The following is a 16,798-nucleotide window of genomic DNA, read 5'->3' as shown; positions in this document are numbered from 1 at the left end:
GTATAGTGAAGTGACTAGTAAATTCTTGACTTTCCATAATGACAATATCATTTTTCAAAAGGAGGAAATGATGAGACAGTCCAATTCTGAACAAAAAATGATAAATTGCTTTTTGAATTTAAGTGATAGAAACCTTGGGATGGAATGATCTTTCCATATGGCTGACTTAAAAAATTTGGGAAAAGGGATGGGTCAGATCCTATTCTAGAAAATGCTACACTGAAAGTCAAACCAGGAAGAATAAGGTGGTCTTTAAACAAAATTCTGACAACACAAATAACAAGGATTCTAATGTGGAAGAAAAAATGATGATGATAAAAGATATTAAAGCTGGCATTTACATAATGCTTTAAGTTTTTCAAAGAGCTTTATATATGTTAGTTTGTTTGATCCTCAGTATATAAATGAATGTGGAAGAAAATCAATGCACTGAGATTTTAAAACGATACCACAAACGGAATTGGGACTGAGGACAAATACAAAAGAGAGGCACAGAACTGTTAAGAGTGGGGTCAGGAATACCTAAAAATCAAAAAGAACTAAGGCTGGTGATGAACACTAAGGAACAGAGAAAGGATTTTATTTTTTAAACCCATGTTAGGGGCAAAAAGATCAAAAAGGAATGAAAGGAAGGGAAAGGAAGAGAATCAGCATTTATTTAGCACCTACTATGTGCTAAGTACTTTAGGGCCAGCAAGTAGGAAGACCCAATTTCAAATTCTGATCTTAGACACTTACTAGGTATGTTACCCTGGGCAAGTTACTTGACCTGGGCAAGTTATTTGCCTCAGTTTTCTTATTTGTAAAGTGTAGATAATAAAAATACTATTGTGCGAATCAAATGGGATAACAATAGTAAAGTGTTTAGTGTAGTACCTGGCACATAGTAAAGTGCTAAATAAATGTTCACTATTATTATTACTTTACAAATATCATTTCGTTTGATCTTCTCAACAACTCTTTGTAGTAGGTGCTGTTATTATCCCCATTTTACAGTTAAGGAAACTGAGGCAAACAGAGGGTAAGTGATTTACCCAGAGTCACACAGCTAATACATGTCTTAAGGCTGGATTTGAACTCAAGTCTTCCAGACTCCAAGTCCAGTGCTTTATCCCAGATATATCTCAATAGGACCATGGCTGATGTAAGTGGAATGACAATAATGGACAATGTAAAAAAGGAAGGACTATTCTACCATGGAGAGAACAAATAGGGGAAAAAATACTAACAATTATGTCTGTGTCCAAGGGTAGTATGGGCTCCACTGTGATTTGTCCAACCTCAAAGGTGAAGGAAGGGGGCCTAGCAGTACTAGATCTTAAACTGTACTATAAAGTAGTGGTCATCAAAACAATATGGTACTGGCTAAGAGACAGAAGGGTGGGTCAATGGAATAGGCTAGATGTAAATAACCTCAGCAAGCTAGTGTTCGATAAACCCAAAGATCTCAGCTTTTGGGACAAGACTTCACTGTTTGACAAAAACTGTTGGGAAAATTGGAAAATTGTATGGGAAAAATTAGGTTTAGATCAACATCTTATACCCTATACAACTATAACTTCAAAATGGGCAAATTACTTAAATATAAAGAATGAAATCATAAATAAATTAGGGGAACATAGAATAGTATATGCCTGTCAGATCTGTGAGAAAGGAAGGAATTTAAGACCAAGCAAGAGATAGAGAACATTACAAAATGTAAAATGAATGACTTTGATCATATCAAATGAAAAAGTTTTTTGTACAAACAAAACCAATGCAACCAAAATTAGAAGGAAAGCAACAAACTGGGAAAACATTTTTTTTTTAACCCTTAATTTCGGTGTATTGTCTCATAGGTGGAAGAGTGGTAAGGGTGGGCAATGGGGGTCAAGTGACTTGCCCAGGGTCACACAGCTGGGAAGTGGCTGAGGCCGGGTTGGAACCTAGGACCTCCTGTCTCTAGGCCTGACTCTCACTCCACTGAGCTACCCAGCTGCCCCCTTGGGAAAACATTTTTAATAACAAAACTCTCTGATAAAGGTTTCATTTCCCAAATATATAGGGAACTAAGTCAAATTTACAAAAAATCAAGCCATTCCCCAATCAACAAAATGTCAAAGGATATAATAGGCAGTTTTCACATGAAGAAATCAAAACTATCAATAAGCACATAAAGTGTTCTAAATCCCTCCTGATTAGAGAAATACAAATAGAAAGAACTCTGAGGTGCCACCTCACACTTAGCAGACTGGCCAATATGGCAGCAAAGGAAAGTGATAAATGTTGGAGGGAATGTGGCAAATTTGGGACACTAATACACTGCTGGTGGAGCTGTGAATTGGTCCGACCATTCTGGAGGTCAATTTGGAATTATGCACAAAGGGCTTTAAAAGAATGCCTGCCCTTTGTTCCAGCCATACCACTACTGTGTTTGTACCCCAAAGAGATAATAAGGAAAAATACTTGTACAAAAATATTCATAGCCATGCTCTTTGTGGTGGCAAAAAATTGGAAAACAAGGGGGTGTCCATCAATTGGAGAATGGCTGAACAAATCGTGGTATCTGATGGTGATGGAATGTTATTGTGCTGAAAGGAATAATGAACTGGAGGAATTCTATGTGAACTGGAATGACCTCCAGGAACTGATGCAGAGTGGGCAGAGTGGAAGGAGCAGAACCAGGAGAACATTATACACAGAGACAGATACACTGTGGCACAATGGAATGTAATGGACTTCTCTACTAGCAGCAATGCATTGATCCAGAACAATTCTGAGGGACTTATGAAAATGAACACTATCCACATCCAGAGAAAGAACTGTGGAAGTAGAAACACAGAAGAAAAATATATGATTGATCACATGATTTGATGGGAATATGATTAAGGTTTTGATGTTAAAAGATTACACTCTACTTCAAAAATGAATAATATGTAAATAGGCTTTGAACAATGATACATATATAACCCAGTGGAACTGCTTGTCAGCTCCAGGAGGGAGGAGGGAAGTGCAAGGTGGGGAATCATGAATCATGTAACTATGGAAAAATATTCTAAATAATTTTTTAAAAAAGAATGTAATCAAGGGCACAGAGAGCAAATTAACATAGGCAAAGAGGATGGCTATGAAACTGGAGACAAAGAGAGAGGGAAAGGCAATTTTTGTCACCTGTCAACAATGTGACTTTGCCAAATCTCTTGACTTCCTATCTTCACCTCCTATCCCTTCAAAGTAGCAATAAGAACACCTGTCTATACAATCTCACAGGATTGTTACAGTCCAATGAGTTGGCACCTATGAAAGTGTTTCAAAAACCAAAAAAATCCATGCAAGTATAAATTTCTCTTATTAATGGTCAAAATACACACCCAGAGAAAGAAACACAGTTTTGAAAAAAGCTTTGATTTCACACCAATAAAATATAAGTTACCTGTTTTGCCTCCATTGCTCTCATTTTTTCTACTACTTTAAGAGTAAAAAGAAAAAAAAACTTTTCTTTAAATTAAGGTTTCCTCTGTGACTGCTGTGACTGTGAATGATCAGGCCCCAGTGATAACAATCCAACAATAGGAGAAAAATATAAAAGCCCATTTCATCAGTTTGGATTCAAGGAAAACCATACAAGAATAATTCAAAAATGAATAAGTAGTTTCAAATGGACAAAAATAACATTTTAAAGAAAAAATTCCCAGAGGGAATCTGTGGAAACCTTGGCATTTTTCTTTATACCTCTGACAATTGCTATTTTTCCTATGTATGGGGAAGAAAACAGAAAGAAAGCATTTCTCTTCACCTCTAGTTAAAGTAACCAGATGAGTACTTTTTGCAAGAGATCACAGGTTCCCTTCTCCATTTGTAAGAGGCATTTCACAAATTGGAATAAGTTTAGTTGCTGCTCATTGTACCACTGTTAAAGATTAATCTGTCAGCTCTTAAAATTTTTCTACAAGGGAAAATGGAATCCTGTACTGCACAACCCAACACTTTAGTTATTCTTTCTTCTGAATTTGTCTTCAGATGCTGATCATTCCCTGTCTGGGATTTTCTTTTTGTTTAAATGAGAATGCAGAAAATTTAAATTTAACTTTACTCCAATGAATCTATAATGTTATTAATGTGCATCCATTCACAGAGATCACAGTCCACTTATACTTGCTCATTCTGTACAATTTGGGGCTGTGTCTTTCTAGAAATCCTCCATGGAAGGTCTCTGATATGCTGGAAAACTTACTTCTTTTAGGATCTGGGGTCAACAGTTTTCTAACTTCCCTATTTCTGTTGATGCCAGCCTCCTTGCAGTCACAGAGGTTCTCAGTCTTGGAGTTAACGTTTGCTATTTCCCTTCCTTCATTCCTGATATTCACTTACCTTCAAAGTCTTGTTGGTTTTATCACTACAATATGTCCTGTATCCATTCACTTGGATGCCAACTCAGTTCAAGTCCTCAAACTGTCTTCCCTTGACAATGGAAGTAGCCTCCTAATTGGTCCCCTGCCTCCAGTTGTCTCCCTTTTCCAACCCACCCTTCATATAGTTTTCAAAGTGACATTCCTAAAGCATATATTTGACCATATAACTCCCCAGCTCTCTTGACTCCCTTTTGCCTCCAAGACCAGTCAATCTTATATTCTCTGCACCTTTCAGTCAATTGTGTGACTAAATATGTGGTTGTCTATACATTTTTAAAAGCTAGCCCAGTGATGGGTAAACTTTTTAAAGAGGGGGCCAAAGGAAAGGAAATGCTCATCTGTCAGTCTGTTTCTAAGGCAACTCTTTTGAAGTTTCATTGTATTGTATCCTATTCGTTGTATTTGTCAGATTAGGAATAATGTTGCACTGCTGGATAGAATATTTCTGGCCCCACCCCCATCTGGCCTGAGGGCCATAGTTTACCCATCACTGAGCTAGCCTGTTCCCTTCTCATACTTTTATCAAGGATGTCCCTGAAAGTGTACAAATTTTTCTCATAAAGATTTTATAGAAAGATGGAAAAGGAAAAAGAAAAAGAAATGGAAAAGGAAACCTATTGAATCAGTAGCTTATATTTTCTTTTTTTTTAACCTTTATCTTCTGCCTTAGAACTGATACCAAATATTGGTTCTAAGGTAGAAGAGCAATAAAGGCTAGCAATGGGGTTTAAATGACTTGCCCAAGATCACAGTGTCTGAATGTGTCTGAGGCCAGATTTGAGCCCAGAATCTCCCATTTCCAGGTCTGGTTCTCTAACCAAAGAGCCACATAGCTACTCCTGCTGATATTTTATTGACTGCATTTTCTTAAAGCTCAAAATTTCTGAATATAATTGGTCTGGTACTGCTATTGTCCTAGCCCTCGTATTCTTCCTTATAAAATACATCAGGGAACTGTAACATTAATGTATAAATGCAGACATTCCCCTATCATTGATGGAGAAGAAATGTGTTACAAAATTACTAAAGTATTTTTTCCATTTTTCATCTGTTTGTTGTCCTTCCAGCTGCAACCTTAAGAGCTCTTACATATTAGGAATGATATCCTAACCCTTGCTCCCATGCAAATTAGGCTAATATTTCCTTAAAAGGAACTGAAGCCATTCAAGAGACTTGGTTGGTTCAGGGAACTAAAGGCTCAAATTGTTGATAATAGCACTTTCTAGTTATCTGAGTACAAAACAGCCATGAGAAACTCCAGGGGTTCGTTGAGGCTCAGCTGTTAAATCCCAAGGCAACTCAGGCAAGAGAGCATTCCTCAGATGAATCAACTTGAGATGAGCTCAGTGTCTATCCTTGTCAAACATCCTCCTGCCATGACTAAGTGAATCTCCTTTTGTTAACTGTTGAATGAGGTACTAATGTCTCCTTTTTCTTCCAATATTAATCTAAACTACCAGAGTCCTGAGCTGTTAGGCCCAACCCAAAACAATGGAGGAAAGTGAGCCCAGAGTGGTCTTCATGCTTTTGCTAGTGCTTCTGGAAATACCTCTAGAGATGGGGGTTGCTCACTATGGGATATCCCCTACTCCTGGGAAATTAAACTACTTTTAGACATTCACCAAGAAGAAACTGGGGAGACAATTCAATGAGGAAGCTAATGTTTCCTACTTTACAAAGGAGGAAATAGGCTCAAAGACAGTAAAAGACTGATAGTCCCATAACTTATTTGCCTTGGTTTCCTCATCTGGAATCCAGTCTTACTGTCTCTAAGTCCAGTGTACCACACTTTGTCTCAAGATACCAGCTACATAAATCCAAAACATTTAAAGGGAATCTTCTCCCTTTCTGCTAGCTCTTTCCCATTTCCCTATAAACATGCTCAGATATTTCTCATCCTAAAAAACAAAACAAAACAAAATCTTCTTCCCTTTACCCTGATATTCCCAGGCTTTAGTTCTATTTCTCTGTTGCTATTATCTTGAATATACATTAAGAGAAATAATAGTCATTGGCATCTCTGAACTATTCAAGCATTATGAATGGCATGCCTTTTGTTTGGTGATTATTTCTAAGTTGGCCTACATAAAAAAAAGTTTATTCAAATGAATTTATTCCCAAAAAAATTCCATATAATTTCATGTTGACTACGGGAGGGGGTGGGAATAGGGGAGGGAAAGAACATGAATCTTGTAACCATGTAAAACTATTCTAAATTAATTAATTAAATAAAAATTTCCAAATTAAAAAAAATTCCACAAAGGATTTTTAACATTTCACATAATAAGACCTTGTTTTATTATTATTATTTTACTTTAGCATTTGAAGGTTATATTAAGAGTAGTAAAGACAATTTTTTGGACTGAGTCTCTGATGTAGGGAATTCCCTACACTATACCCCCTTTCATTGCTGTAGAGAACTCTCAAATAGGAAATTCCTTTAAACTATGTTGGACACCTGATCTGTAATTTATAGTCTATGAGAGTTACCTGGATCATTACTAGGTTTGCCTAAGGTCACACAACCGATATGTGTCAGAAGTGATATTTGAACCCATATCTCTTGGTTCTGAGGCTGGCTCTCTATCTGGTATCAATGCTGCTGGCATGCCAACTAGTCCCAAGGGTACAAATGGCATTCAACCACCTAAGACTGAATAATGGGTTGATGACATTTTTAGATTCTTCCAACAGGTCCAGGCTAGCCATTTTCTTTGCCTACTTCTGAATAAAAATAAATATATTCATATTTGATTCAGGTTTGCAATGACTATAGAATTTGTTCTGGAAGTCTAAATAGACCTACAAACCAATGACAAAATTAAGCTCCCAAAACTCCTACCAGGAATTTTCTTGGCCCATCCAATCATGTGAACCAATTCCTTGTCAGCGAGCTTGGTCAATGACATCATCATGGAGGCTTCAGTAAATGGTTTGTTGGGGCGACTCACAAATACATTAGGTGGTTCTGCTTCCAGGAGAGATAGCACAAACTGCTCAGGGCTCAGCACATTCATAAGCAGCTCTTTCACTCGAGTTACATTTTCACTATTTTTCTTTGATTTGCTAAGACAATTCATTTGCTCATCTGCATTCCGCTGCCTTCGGATAACTCGATATCCACAACGTTCTCTCCGGGAACCTAAGGATGGGGAGAAAGGAAAATATTATATGTGTTCTCTCTATTTATTCTGCCAGTCCTTAGCATTTCCTGTGCCCCTAGGTTGGTGAGACAGAAGTCATTTATCTGAAAAAATGAATATTCCTTCTTAGTGTGCAAGTTATATATTATTAACATATTATACATGTAAAACAAAATACATAATATATTTATGCATATAATACTACATATACTTGAAATAATTGTATTATATGATATGCACGTTATTACACATATGATATTATTTTAATATAACATTGTCCATATGTGTTATAATATAATATCTGTATATAATGTATACAGCAATTCAGTCTCTAAAGTTTAAATTTTGTTTTGCTTGTGACTATTGACTATTTTGTTCTGTGTTATTACTTTTCAAAGAGGTAAGAAAAAGGAGGGGAAAAGAAATATACCAGAGGAGCAATGGGCAGGAAGCAGGAAGAACTTGTTATTTTGAGATAAATGGAGTACTAGCCTTATGTTGGTCTTATAGTCTAAGTTCTCTCCACCTTGCTCTCCTTTGGGACCTTCCTTTCTTGTTTTTCTTTGTTCCAGGTCTCTCTACTCCCAGTAGAGGTTTGTATTAATTTAAAATTGGGGATAAATCAAAGCTAGGAATGTTGGTGGGATCACTTTATTTTGAAAACTTTGGCAAGATGGGATAGAAATAAGAGACCATTCCTTCCCCAATGCTGTCCTGTCTCCCATCTCCTCTCGCCTCTTTTCCACCTATTCTTTGCTGAGTTTAATAATAATAACAAGAGCTAAAATTTATATAGATCTTACTACGTACCAGGTATGGTGTGAAGAACTTTACAATTATTATCTCCTTTGATCCTCACAGCAACCCTGAGAGGTAGGTGCTATTTTACAGTTGAGAAAACTGAGACAAACAGGGTTAAGTGACTTGCCCAGCGACATACAACTAAGAAGGATCTAAGATCAGATTTGAAGTCTAATCTTCCTGACTCCAGACTTAGAGCTCCAGCCACTGTACCACCTATATGCCTCAAGCTCTATGATTGTGTTCAACCCTCCTTTACCCAGCTCAGATGAGAATGAAGTTCTCTCTTTGTGCTCTCCTCTGTACTCTCATCAATTCCAATTATGTGAAAATGATACGTTCTCCCTGTTCCTTCCCCATTTGTTCTCTGGTGTATTTCTTTTCCCCTCCCTTTCTTAATCTCCTCTAAAATTGGTATCAAAGAACAAATCCACACTTACTACTTGTGTGACCTTAGGGAAGTCCCTTAATCTCTCTTGACCTTAGTTAGTTCATCAGCAAAATGAGGGGGTTGGTCAATATGATCTACAAAGTTCCTTCCAGGTCTAAATCTGTGACCCTATGATCCCACCTCCTGGATTCTAGGACAAAGCTAGCTAGTTTTATTTTTATTTTATTTATTTATTTATTTTAAACCCTTACCTTCCATCATGGAGTCAATACAGTGTATTGGCTCCAAGGCAGAAGAGTGGTAAAGGTAGGCAATGGGGGTCAAGTGACTTTCCCAGGATTACATAGCTAGGAAGTGTCTGAGGCCAGATTTGAACCTAGCCAGTCTCTAGGCCTGGCTCTCAATCACCTGAGATACCCAGCTTCCCCCTGGCTAGTTTTAAATGGAATCAGAGTCAAGCCTAAGAACAAACAGTTGTGAGAAGGCTGAAATAGGAGGCAGGTAAAGAGCAAATCTGTACTGTGTGGTATAGAGAACCGAGAGGTAAATAATCAACCTAAATGGGAGACAGTGGCAGAATAAAGAAAAGTTCAACTAAAAGAGCAATTATACTAAGAAAGATAGAAAGGTCTCAGAAGACAATGATCTGAAGGGCACCATCTTGGACAGATAAATTTAGAAGTACAAAAAAATGGAGAAAGGCAGGTAGCTGGGTAGATCAGTGGATTGAGAGCCAGGCCTAGAGATGGGAGGTCCTAGGTTTGAATCTGGCCTCAGACACTTCCCAGCTGTGTGACCCTGGGCAAGTCACTTGACGACCCCCATTGCTGAGCCCTTACCACTCTTCTGCCTTGGAGCCAATACACAGTATTGACTCCAAGATGAAAGGTAAGGGTCTACATTTCTAAAAAAAAAATTTTTTTAAAGGAGAAAGTACTTTGAAAAGTATAACACATTGGGGAACAGCTAGATGGTTCAGTGGATAGAGATCCAGTCCTAGAGATGGGAGGTCCTGGGTTCAGATCTGATACTTCCTAGCTCAGTGACCCCGGGCAAATCATTTAACCTCCATCACCTGACCCTTACTGCTCTTCCTTCTTGGAACCAATATACAGTACTAATTCTAAGACAGAAGCTAAGAGGTTTGTTGTTTTTTTTTTTTAATTTTAAAGAAAAGAAAGAAAAGTAAAAAGCCTCAGGGCAGCCAAATGGCTCAGTGGATAGATAGTCAGAGAGGAGATCCTGAGTTCAAATCTGACCTCAGACACTTCCTAGCTGTGTGACCCTGGGCAAGTCACTTAACTCCAAATGATACTTAGTACCAGTTTTAAGACAGAAGGTAAGGGTTTAAAAAAGGAGAGAAAAGTATAAATGTACTCTATCTTCTGTGATTCCTAGGTACCCATTCTTGAATCAGAGTTGAAGGGGCAGTGAATTCTAGGTACATAATTCTATGTTTATGTTTGGAGATAATGATGTTCATATAAAAAATAATATCTAGCATTTATATACTACATTAAATTTTCAAAGAGCTTTACCAATATTATCTCATGTTATCCTCACTCAGTAGCACCCTTTATAGATGAAGGAAACTGAGGCAGAAACTAAGCACCTTCCTGGGATCACACAGCTTAAGAAGTGTCTGAATTACCGCTTAGAGCTTTCTGACTCCAGATCCCAGTGGCAAGAATTCAAGGAAAATCTGGCTGGTGAGTTTGGCTAGAAAGAAGAGTGGGTGAAAGGGAGAAATATGAAATAAGGCTGAAAGAAAACTTTGGAGTTAGATTGCAAAGAGTTCTAAGTGCTAGCCTGGATTGTTTGCATTTTATTCTAGAAGTATAGATTAGGTAAAATGGGAGGAGAGAAAGGAGGAGAGGGAAATAATATAGTCAGACTGGTGCTTTAGGACTGCAATACTTCAAGCAATCTTATTTTGGCAGCTGTGTGGAGGGTGTATTGGAGAGGGGGGAGACTAGAAGCCAGAAAACCATTAGTAGGTTAGTTTGACTTTGAAAAGAAAGAGAAATAGTCTACTAGTTTGAGGGGAATAGCAGACCTTAGAGGAAATTTTTCTGAGTTTGTTCCTTTTTTTTTAATGATTAAGATCTGAGCATGTTTATAGACAGAAAAAGGAATCAGTTGGATAACCAAAAAAAAAAAAAATGAAAATGCAAGAGGGAGGAAAGACGATTACCGTTAACAAGGCCAAGCAGGAGGCTGGAAAATATATGATTAAAGGCACATGTGCAAGCATTAGCCTTGGCAGGGAGGAGGGGATACTCGTTCAGGGACGAGGGCAAGAAGATAATGAAAAATTCTGAAGTTGAAAGAAAGGAAACTAAGGGAGTTCATAGTGGTTGATCTGTGGTCTCGGTGTCAAGAAGACTTAAGTTTAAAATCCACTTCTTATCATACCAGCCATATAACCATAGGTCAGTCACTTAATCTCCCTAAGTCTCAGTTTCCTAATCTGTAAAAGAGAAGATAATATTACTTATTATACCTATTTCACAGGGTTGTTGTGAGAACAAAATGAGATAATTTATATAAAGAACTTTGCAAACAATGAATATGTAATACCGATTATTATGATTATATGTTATATATAGTATTATTATTTACTATATCATGTATTATATAATTATATAGTATATATAGTAAATATATGGTATTATGTATATTATATGCTCTATATTGCATATATAGTATATATAAAAGTTTAACAGACACTAGAGATCAATGTCCAGCCCCCTCATTTTAGATTTTTCCAACACTGTGAATAAAATATATGTGTAACATTTTTCTGTTATGCTAGAAATTAAAATCTTCTTCTAGAAGATATTTACTTAAACCAAAAAAGAAACTTCATTAAATAAAGTTACAGAAACCTACCTTAGAGAGTTGTTGAGAGGATCATATTAAGATAACTACTTTTTATGTATTTTTGGCACTTGTCTGATATCATAGTATTCTTTTTTTTTTTTCAGAGTACTACAGTTTATTTAATTATCTTCCTTTTGTTGGGCATTTCAGTTGCTTCTAAGTTTTGCCTTAGACACTTCCCAGCTGTGTGTTCCTGGGCAAATCACTTAACCTCTATTTGCCTGACAAAAGGATCCACTGGAGAAGGAAATGGCAAAACACTCCAGTATCCTTGCCAAGTAAAATCCACGGATAGCTATGGTCATGAAGAATCATACATAAATGAATGACTAAACAAGAAGTTTCTTCAGTAGCAAGGACGCCTGGCACTAACCACCATGCCTGGCTTAGGCTTTGTTTTTTTTTTTATAACATTCTCATTTTTGGTACAATACTGGTGAGGTCTTAAACTGTTAGATCAGCCTCTCCTCAGTTTGGACTCAAAGGAGTACCAAAAGGGATCATTTTATTCACTTTCTACCCTGGTGTTATTCTTCCACAAGTTCAGATTTTCTCTTCTGAACTGTTTTCCCATATCACCTCCACCTGAAAAGGAACAGTATGTCTAAAATCAAACTGAGTTTTCCTTTTAAGTCCCTGCCATGCTTCTAGGCACCTGGGTTTGTAAGCTCAGCATGATCATTGATTCCAGCCTCTCCCTCACTGTCTATATCCAAGCAATCTCCAGGTCTTGTCAATTCTCTCTCCACGACATTGCTCACATACCCCTCCTCCTGCTCACATAGCTGCCCTCACCATCATTAGATTGTAAGTTCCTCGAGGTCAGGAATTATCATTTGCTTTTTGTGTGTTCCCAACATTTAGCACAGCACCTGGCATTTCATAAAGGCTTCTTGATTGGATGACACCAGACTACTCATCATTGATCTCCCTGCCTCAAATCTTTCCCCTTCATCAATCCATCTTCTACACCACAACCAAAATAACCTTAAAATTAAATTAAATTCTTTTAAATTTATTTAAATTTAATTTAAGATTAAATTAAAGTTCTGACAATTTCATTCTTCCTCTTGAAAATATCCCATTGACACAAGGATAAAATAGAAACTCTTTAGTCTGTGTTTAAAGCCTTCCACTACTTTACTCTAACTGAGCTTTCCAGAATGGATTTGGAGTCAGAAAGATCTGAGTTCAAGTTCTACCTCTAACATATACTATGGGACCACGAGGAAATCACTTAATATGTATAATCACCTCATGCTGGACTGTTGCAGTAGCCTGATGGTTGATCTTCCCTACCTCGAATCTCTCTGCATTTCAGTCCACTCAGCCTAGACTGACCGTGTCACCTTTCTATTTAATCGCCTCCAGTGGCTCCCTATTTGCCTCCATTATCAATTATAAAATCCGCCACTTGATTTATAAAGTCCTCCATAACTTGACACCTTCCTACCCTTTCAGTCTTTTTGCATCTTATGTGCTCTGGGATCTAGCAACTTTGGTGTTCCTCAGGATTCCATTTCCAGACTCTGAACATTTTCACTGGCTATCCCCCAGGTCTGGAACCCTCTCCCTCCTCATCTTTACATCCCAGATTCTCTAGCCTCTTTCAATTTCCAGTTGACATCCCCTTTTTTTAAAGCCTCATTTTCTGTCTTAAAAACTACTCTAAGACATAAGGGTAAGGGCTAGGCAAACGGTGTTAATTAACTTTCCCAGAGTCACACAATCTGAGGCCAAATTTGAACTCAGAACTTTCCCATTCTAGGCCTGGCACTCTATCCACTATGCTACCTAACTTCCCTGATGTTCCACCTTCTTCAAGAAGCCTTTCCAAATCCTCCTTAATCTTAGTACCTTCCCTCTGTGATTATCTGCAATTTATCCTGTCATTATGTTGTTTGTACATATTATTTATGTTTTTTTCCCCTTTAGACTAAGAACTCCTTGAGAACAGAGTGTCATTTGAATTTCTTTGTATCCTCAGCTCTAAGCATAGTGTGTGGCACATACTAGTTGCTTAATTAATTTGAGTTAATTAGCTCAGCCTCAGTTTAATCATATGCAAACCTGGGATAATAACATCTATAGTACCAACCACAGAGCATTGTTGAGAAGTTCAAAGAAGAAACATGAAATGCTTTGAAATTTTAAGGTCCTATAGAAATGTCAATCATAATGATAATTCATAAACTCTGCTCTGACCAAAAGAGGCTACTAGCTCTTTCCAGAATGAAATACCTCCTCTATTGCCTCCACACATTTGTACTAATTGTCTTCCATGCGTGGAATATATCTTCACCTCATTTCTACCTCTGGATATCTTTGCCTTTTTCGAGGTATCACGCCTTCTGTGAAGTTCCCTAATTCTACTGGTTTAGCATTAAGTTACCTCATCTGATTCATATTTGCATACATATCATAATCATCCTTCATCCCCACCCAATAGAATGAAAGTTCCCAGAGAGCAGGGATATTTGGTTTTGCCTCTAAATCCTCAGCATCTAGCCCATTGTTTTGTAACGAATAAATGTTTTACTAAATTTGCATGGCTAATCCAACCTCAGACACTAGTTGTGTGACACTGAGCAAGTCATTTAACCTCCATTTGCCTTAATCCCCTGGAGAAGACTATGGCAAACCACATAAGAGTGTTTGCCAAGAAAGCTCCATGGGCAGTATGGTCCACAGAGACATGGAGAGTCAGACACAACTGAATAGCAACATGTTGGGGGGGGGGGGGAGAGGAAAGAAAGGAAAATTATTTTCAAGGAGAAATTCTAAATCTTTGTTGATGGCCAAGACAAGGAGTACCTTCTTTCATCATACTCACATCAAAAGATTTTTAATACCTTCACAGTCGTCCCTGCCTCTGCCATCTTAGGCTTGGCCAAAATCCTGCCAAATCGTGGAATGGCTAATCAAAACCTTTCTAGATTCTTAACAATCAATGGAGCCTACCTTCCTTTTCTCCATTCTCCATCACTCATGTCCATTTGTGATAAATTTTAGGTTTCACTATAAGTTGAATTCAGTTATTTATACTTAATATCACAAACTACAATTAACTGGTGAATTTTCATTGATCAACTTGTGATTTCACTAAAAGTTAAATTTAGTTACCTACAGTATAGAAATAAGATAGTTAATTATATGGTTATATAGTATATAATTATATTTGATAATATAATTATATGTTCTTATGTAATAGATAATTATATTTGATGGTATAATTATATGTTCTTATATAATATATGATTATATGCAATCCGAAATACAATAGCATGAAATAAAATAGTTTATGAAAAAACCCTAGGTGAACAAAATACAATAAACAAGAAATGCAAGCTCACCACATTTCATCATTCCAACTTCATAACATTTCCGAAGTCTACAGGCCTGGCAACTTTTGCGTCGATTCTTGTCAATTGTGCACTGATTTGTAGCTGGACAAATATAATCATTATGTCCTATTAAAAAATCCAGAAAGAAAAAAATTAAAACAAAAATAAAAAGCCAGAAAGAAGTAAGTTTATGGTTATCATATTTTGTTTATTCACCTTCTGATGAATAATACTAGTAACAGCATAGCCTTTTCTCTCTCTTCCAACCAAGTAAAAGGCCAAAAGCCTTCTGGTATCTTTGGCATGTGGATGAAGGAAAAACCATGTGATATCATTGAAATAAAAGAAAAACATGTAGGTTCAAAAGTCAAGGATATTTAGAATATTCTGATGTTCTTGGCTATAAGTAAACTGACTAATATTTCCCCATTCCCTGCCTCTACATTCTTACTTTATTCTGAAAAAATGGGAACCATTAAGAATCACTCTTGGGGGCAGCTGGGTGGCTCAGTGGATTGAGAGCCTGGCCTAGAGATGGGAGGTCCTAGGTTCAAATCTTGCCTCAGGCACTTCCTAGCTGTGTGACCCTGGGCAAGTCACTTGACCCCCATTGCCTACCCTTACCACTCTTCTGCCTTGGAGTCAATACATAGTATTGACTCCAAGACAGAAGGTAAGGGTTTTAGAAAAAAAAAAAAAAAAAAGAATCACTCTTAAGCCTGTTCATACATGGAACTAAACTAAGAGAGCAACAGGTTGCACACCTACATGCTTATCTTTCTTTCCCTGCTTTCTTCCCTACTTTCTCAATATAAAATTAAATATATGTATGTATATGTGTGTGAGAAAACCCACAGTAGTCAGATAAAGGGTAAAAAAAAAAGGTCAAATAATTTTTATAATCTTAATGAAAACTAAGTCAAGAAACTAGATGTCAAATGAAAAGTTTGACAAATAAATTGTTTCTGCTGAAAGAGTCTCCATCTTTTTCAGAATGCTCTTTTTTGAATTTTGAATATATTACCCAATAGCAATAATATCATAAGTAGTGGTTAGGTTTCCCAACCAGGCGACAGAGGTCTAATAAACCCTATATATCCATTAAGTGGAATATTAATAGGACTATTTCAGCTACATCTAACGACTCTTTGTAGCATAGTTTCTATCCAGTCCCACTATATGCCAAGCATGGCGCTAAGTACCAGAGATTCAAAGAAAGGTGAAAGACGAGTCATCCCCGATTCAGAGAGCTCACAGCTAAATAGAGGAGACATTGTGCAAAAAAACATGTACAAGGACAGCTAGGTAGCATAGTGGATAAAGCACCAAGTTTGGAATAAGGAAGACCTTGGTTCAAATCTTGTCTCAGATCTTCTAGCAGTGTCCCAGAGCAAGTATTCCAATTGCCTAGCCCTAGTATACATCTTAAGATAGAAGGTAGAGGTTAAAAAAAAAAGCAGGAAAAAAGCTAGTTTCACTGGATCACAGAGTATATGGGAATTAGAGGGGAGTGAATAAGGTTTAAGGAGAACAGAAATGTAAGAGCCAGGTCATGAAGGGTTTTGAATGTCAAATAGAGGGTTTTATAGTTGGTCCTAGAGCTCACTGAAGTTTATTGAATAGTGGAGTGACATAGTCAGATCTGTACTTTAAGAAGATCCACTTTGAAATGCGAAGGGACTCGTTTGTGCAAAAATATTTATAGCAGTACTGTTTGTGGTGGCAAAGAATTAGAAACTAAAAAGATATCTTTCAATTAGGGAATGGCTAAACAAATTGTGGTATACAATGGTGATGGAATACTAGTGTGGTGTAAGGGATGATGAACACAATAATTTCAGAAAG

At 37.1% G+C, this 16,798-nt stretch overlaps 1 protein-coding gene across 2 annotated transcripts in view; it reads right to left on the bottom strand.

The window, feature by feature from the left end:
• ESR2 (estrogen receptor 2) overlaps positions 1–16,798 on the bottom strand; it is a 63,738-nt gene that overhangs the window by 34,303 nt on the left and 12,637 nt on the right. For both annotated transcript variants that reach the window (XM_044662006.1, XM_044662007.1), the window contains exons 3-4: positions 14,963–15,079; positions 7,234–7,533 (exon numbers count right to left, since the gene is read on the bottom strand). In XM_044662006.1, coding sequence (XP_044517941.1) covers positions 7,234–7,533; positions 14,963–15,079 — 417 coding nt within the window. The remainder of the gene's footprint in view (positions 1–7,233; positions 7,534–14,962; positions 15,080–16,798) is intronic.

This window comes from Gracilinanus agilis, chromosome 2 (assembly GCF_016433145.1).
Source record: "Gracilinanus agilis isolate LMUSP501 chromosome 2, AgileGrace, whole genome shotgun sequence".
NCBI classification, from domain to species: Eukaryota; Metazoa; Chordata; class Mammalia; order Didelphimorphia; family Didelphidae; genus Gracilinanus; species Gracilinanus agilis.
Note: the sequence above shows the minus strand (reverse complement) of the source record. Positions and strands in the feature narration are given on the sequence as shown.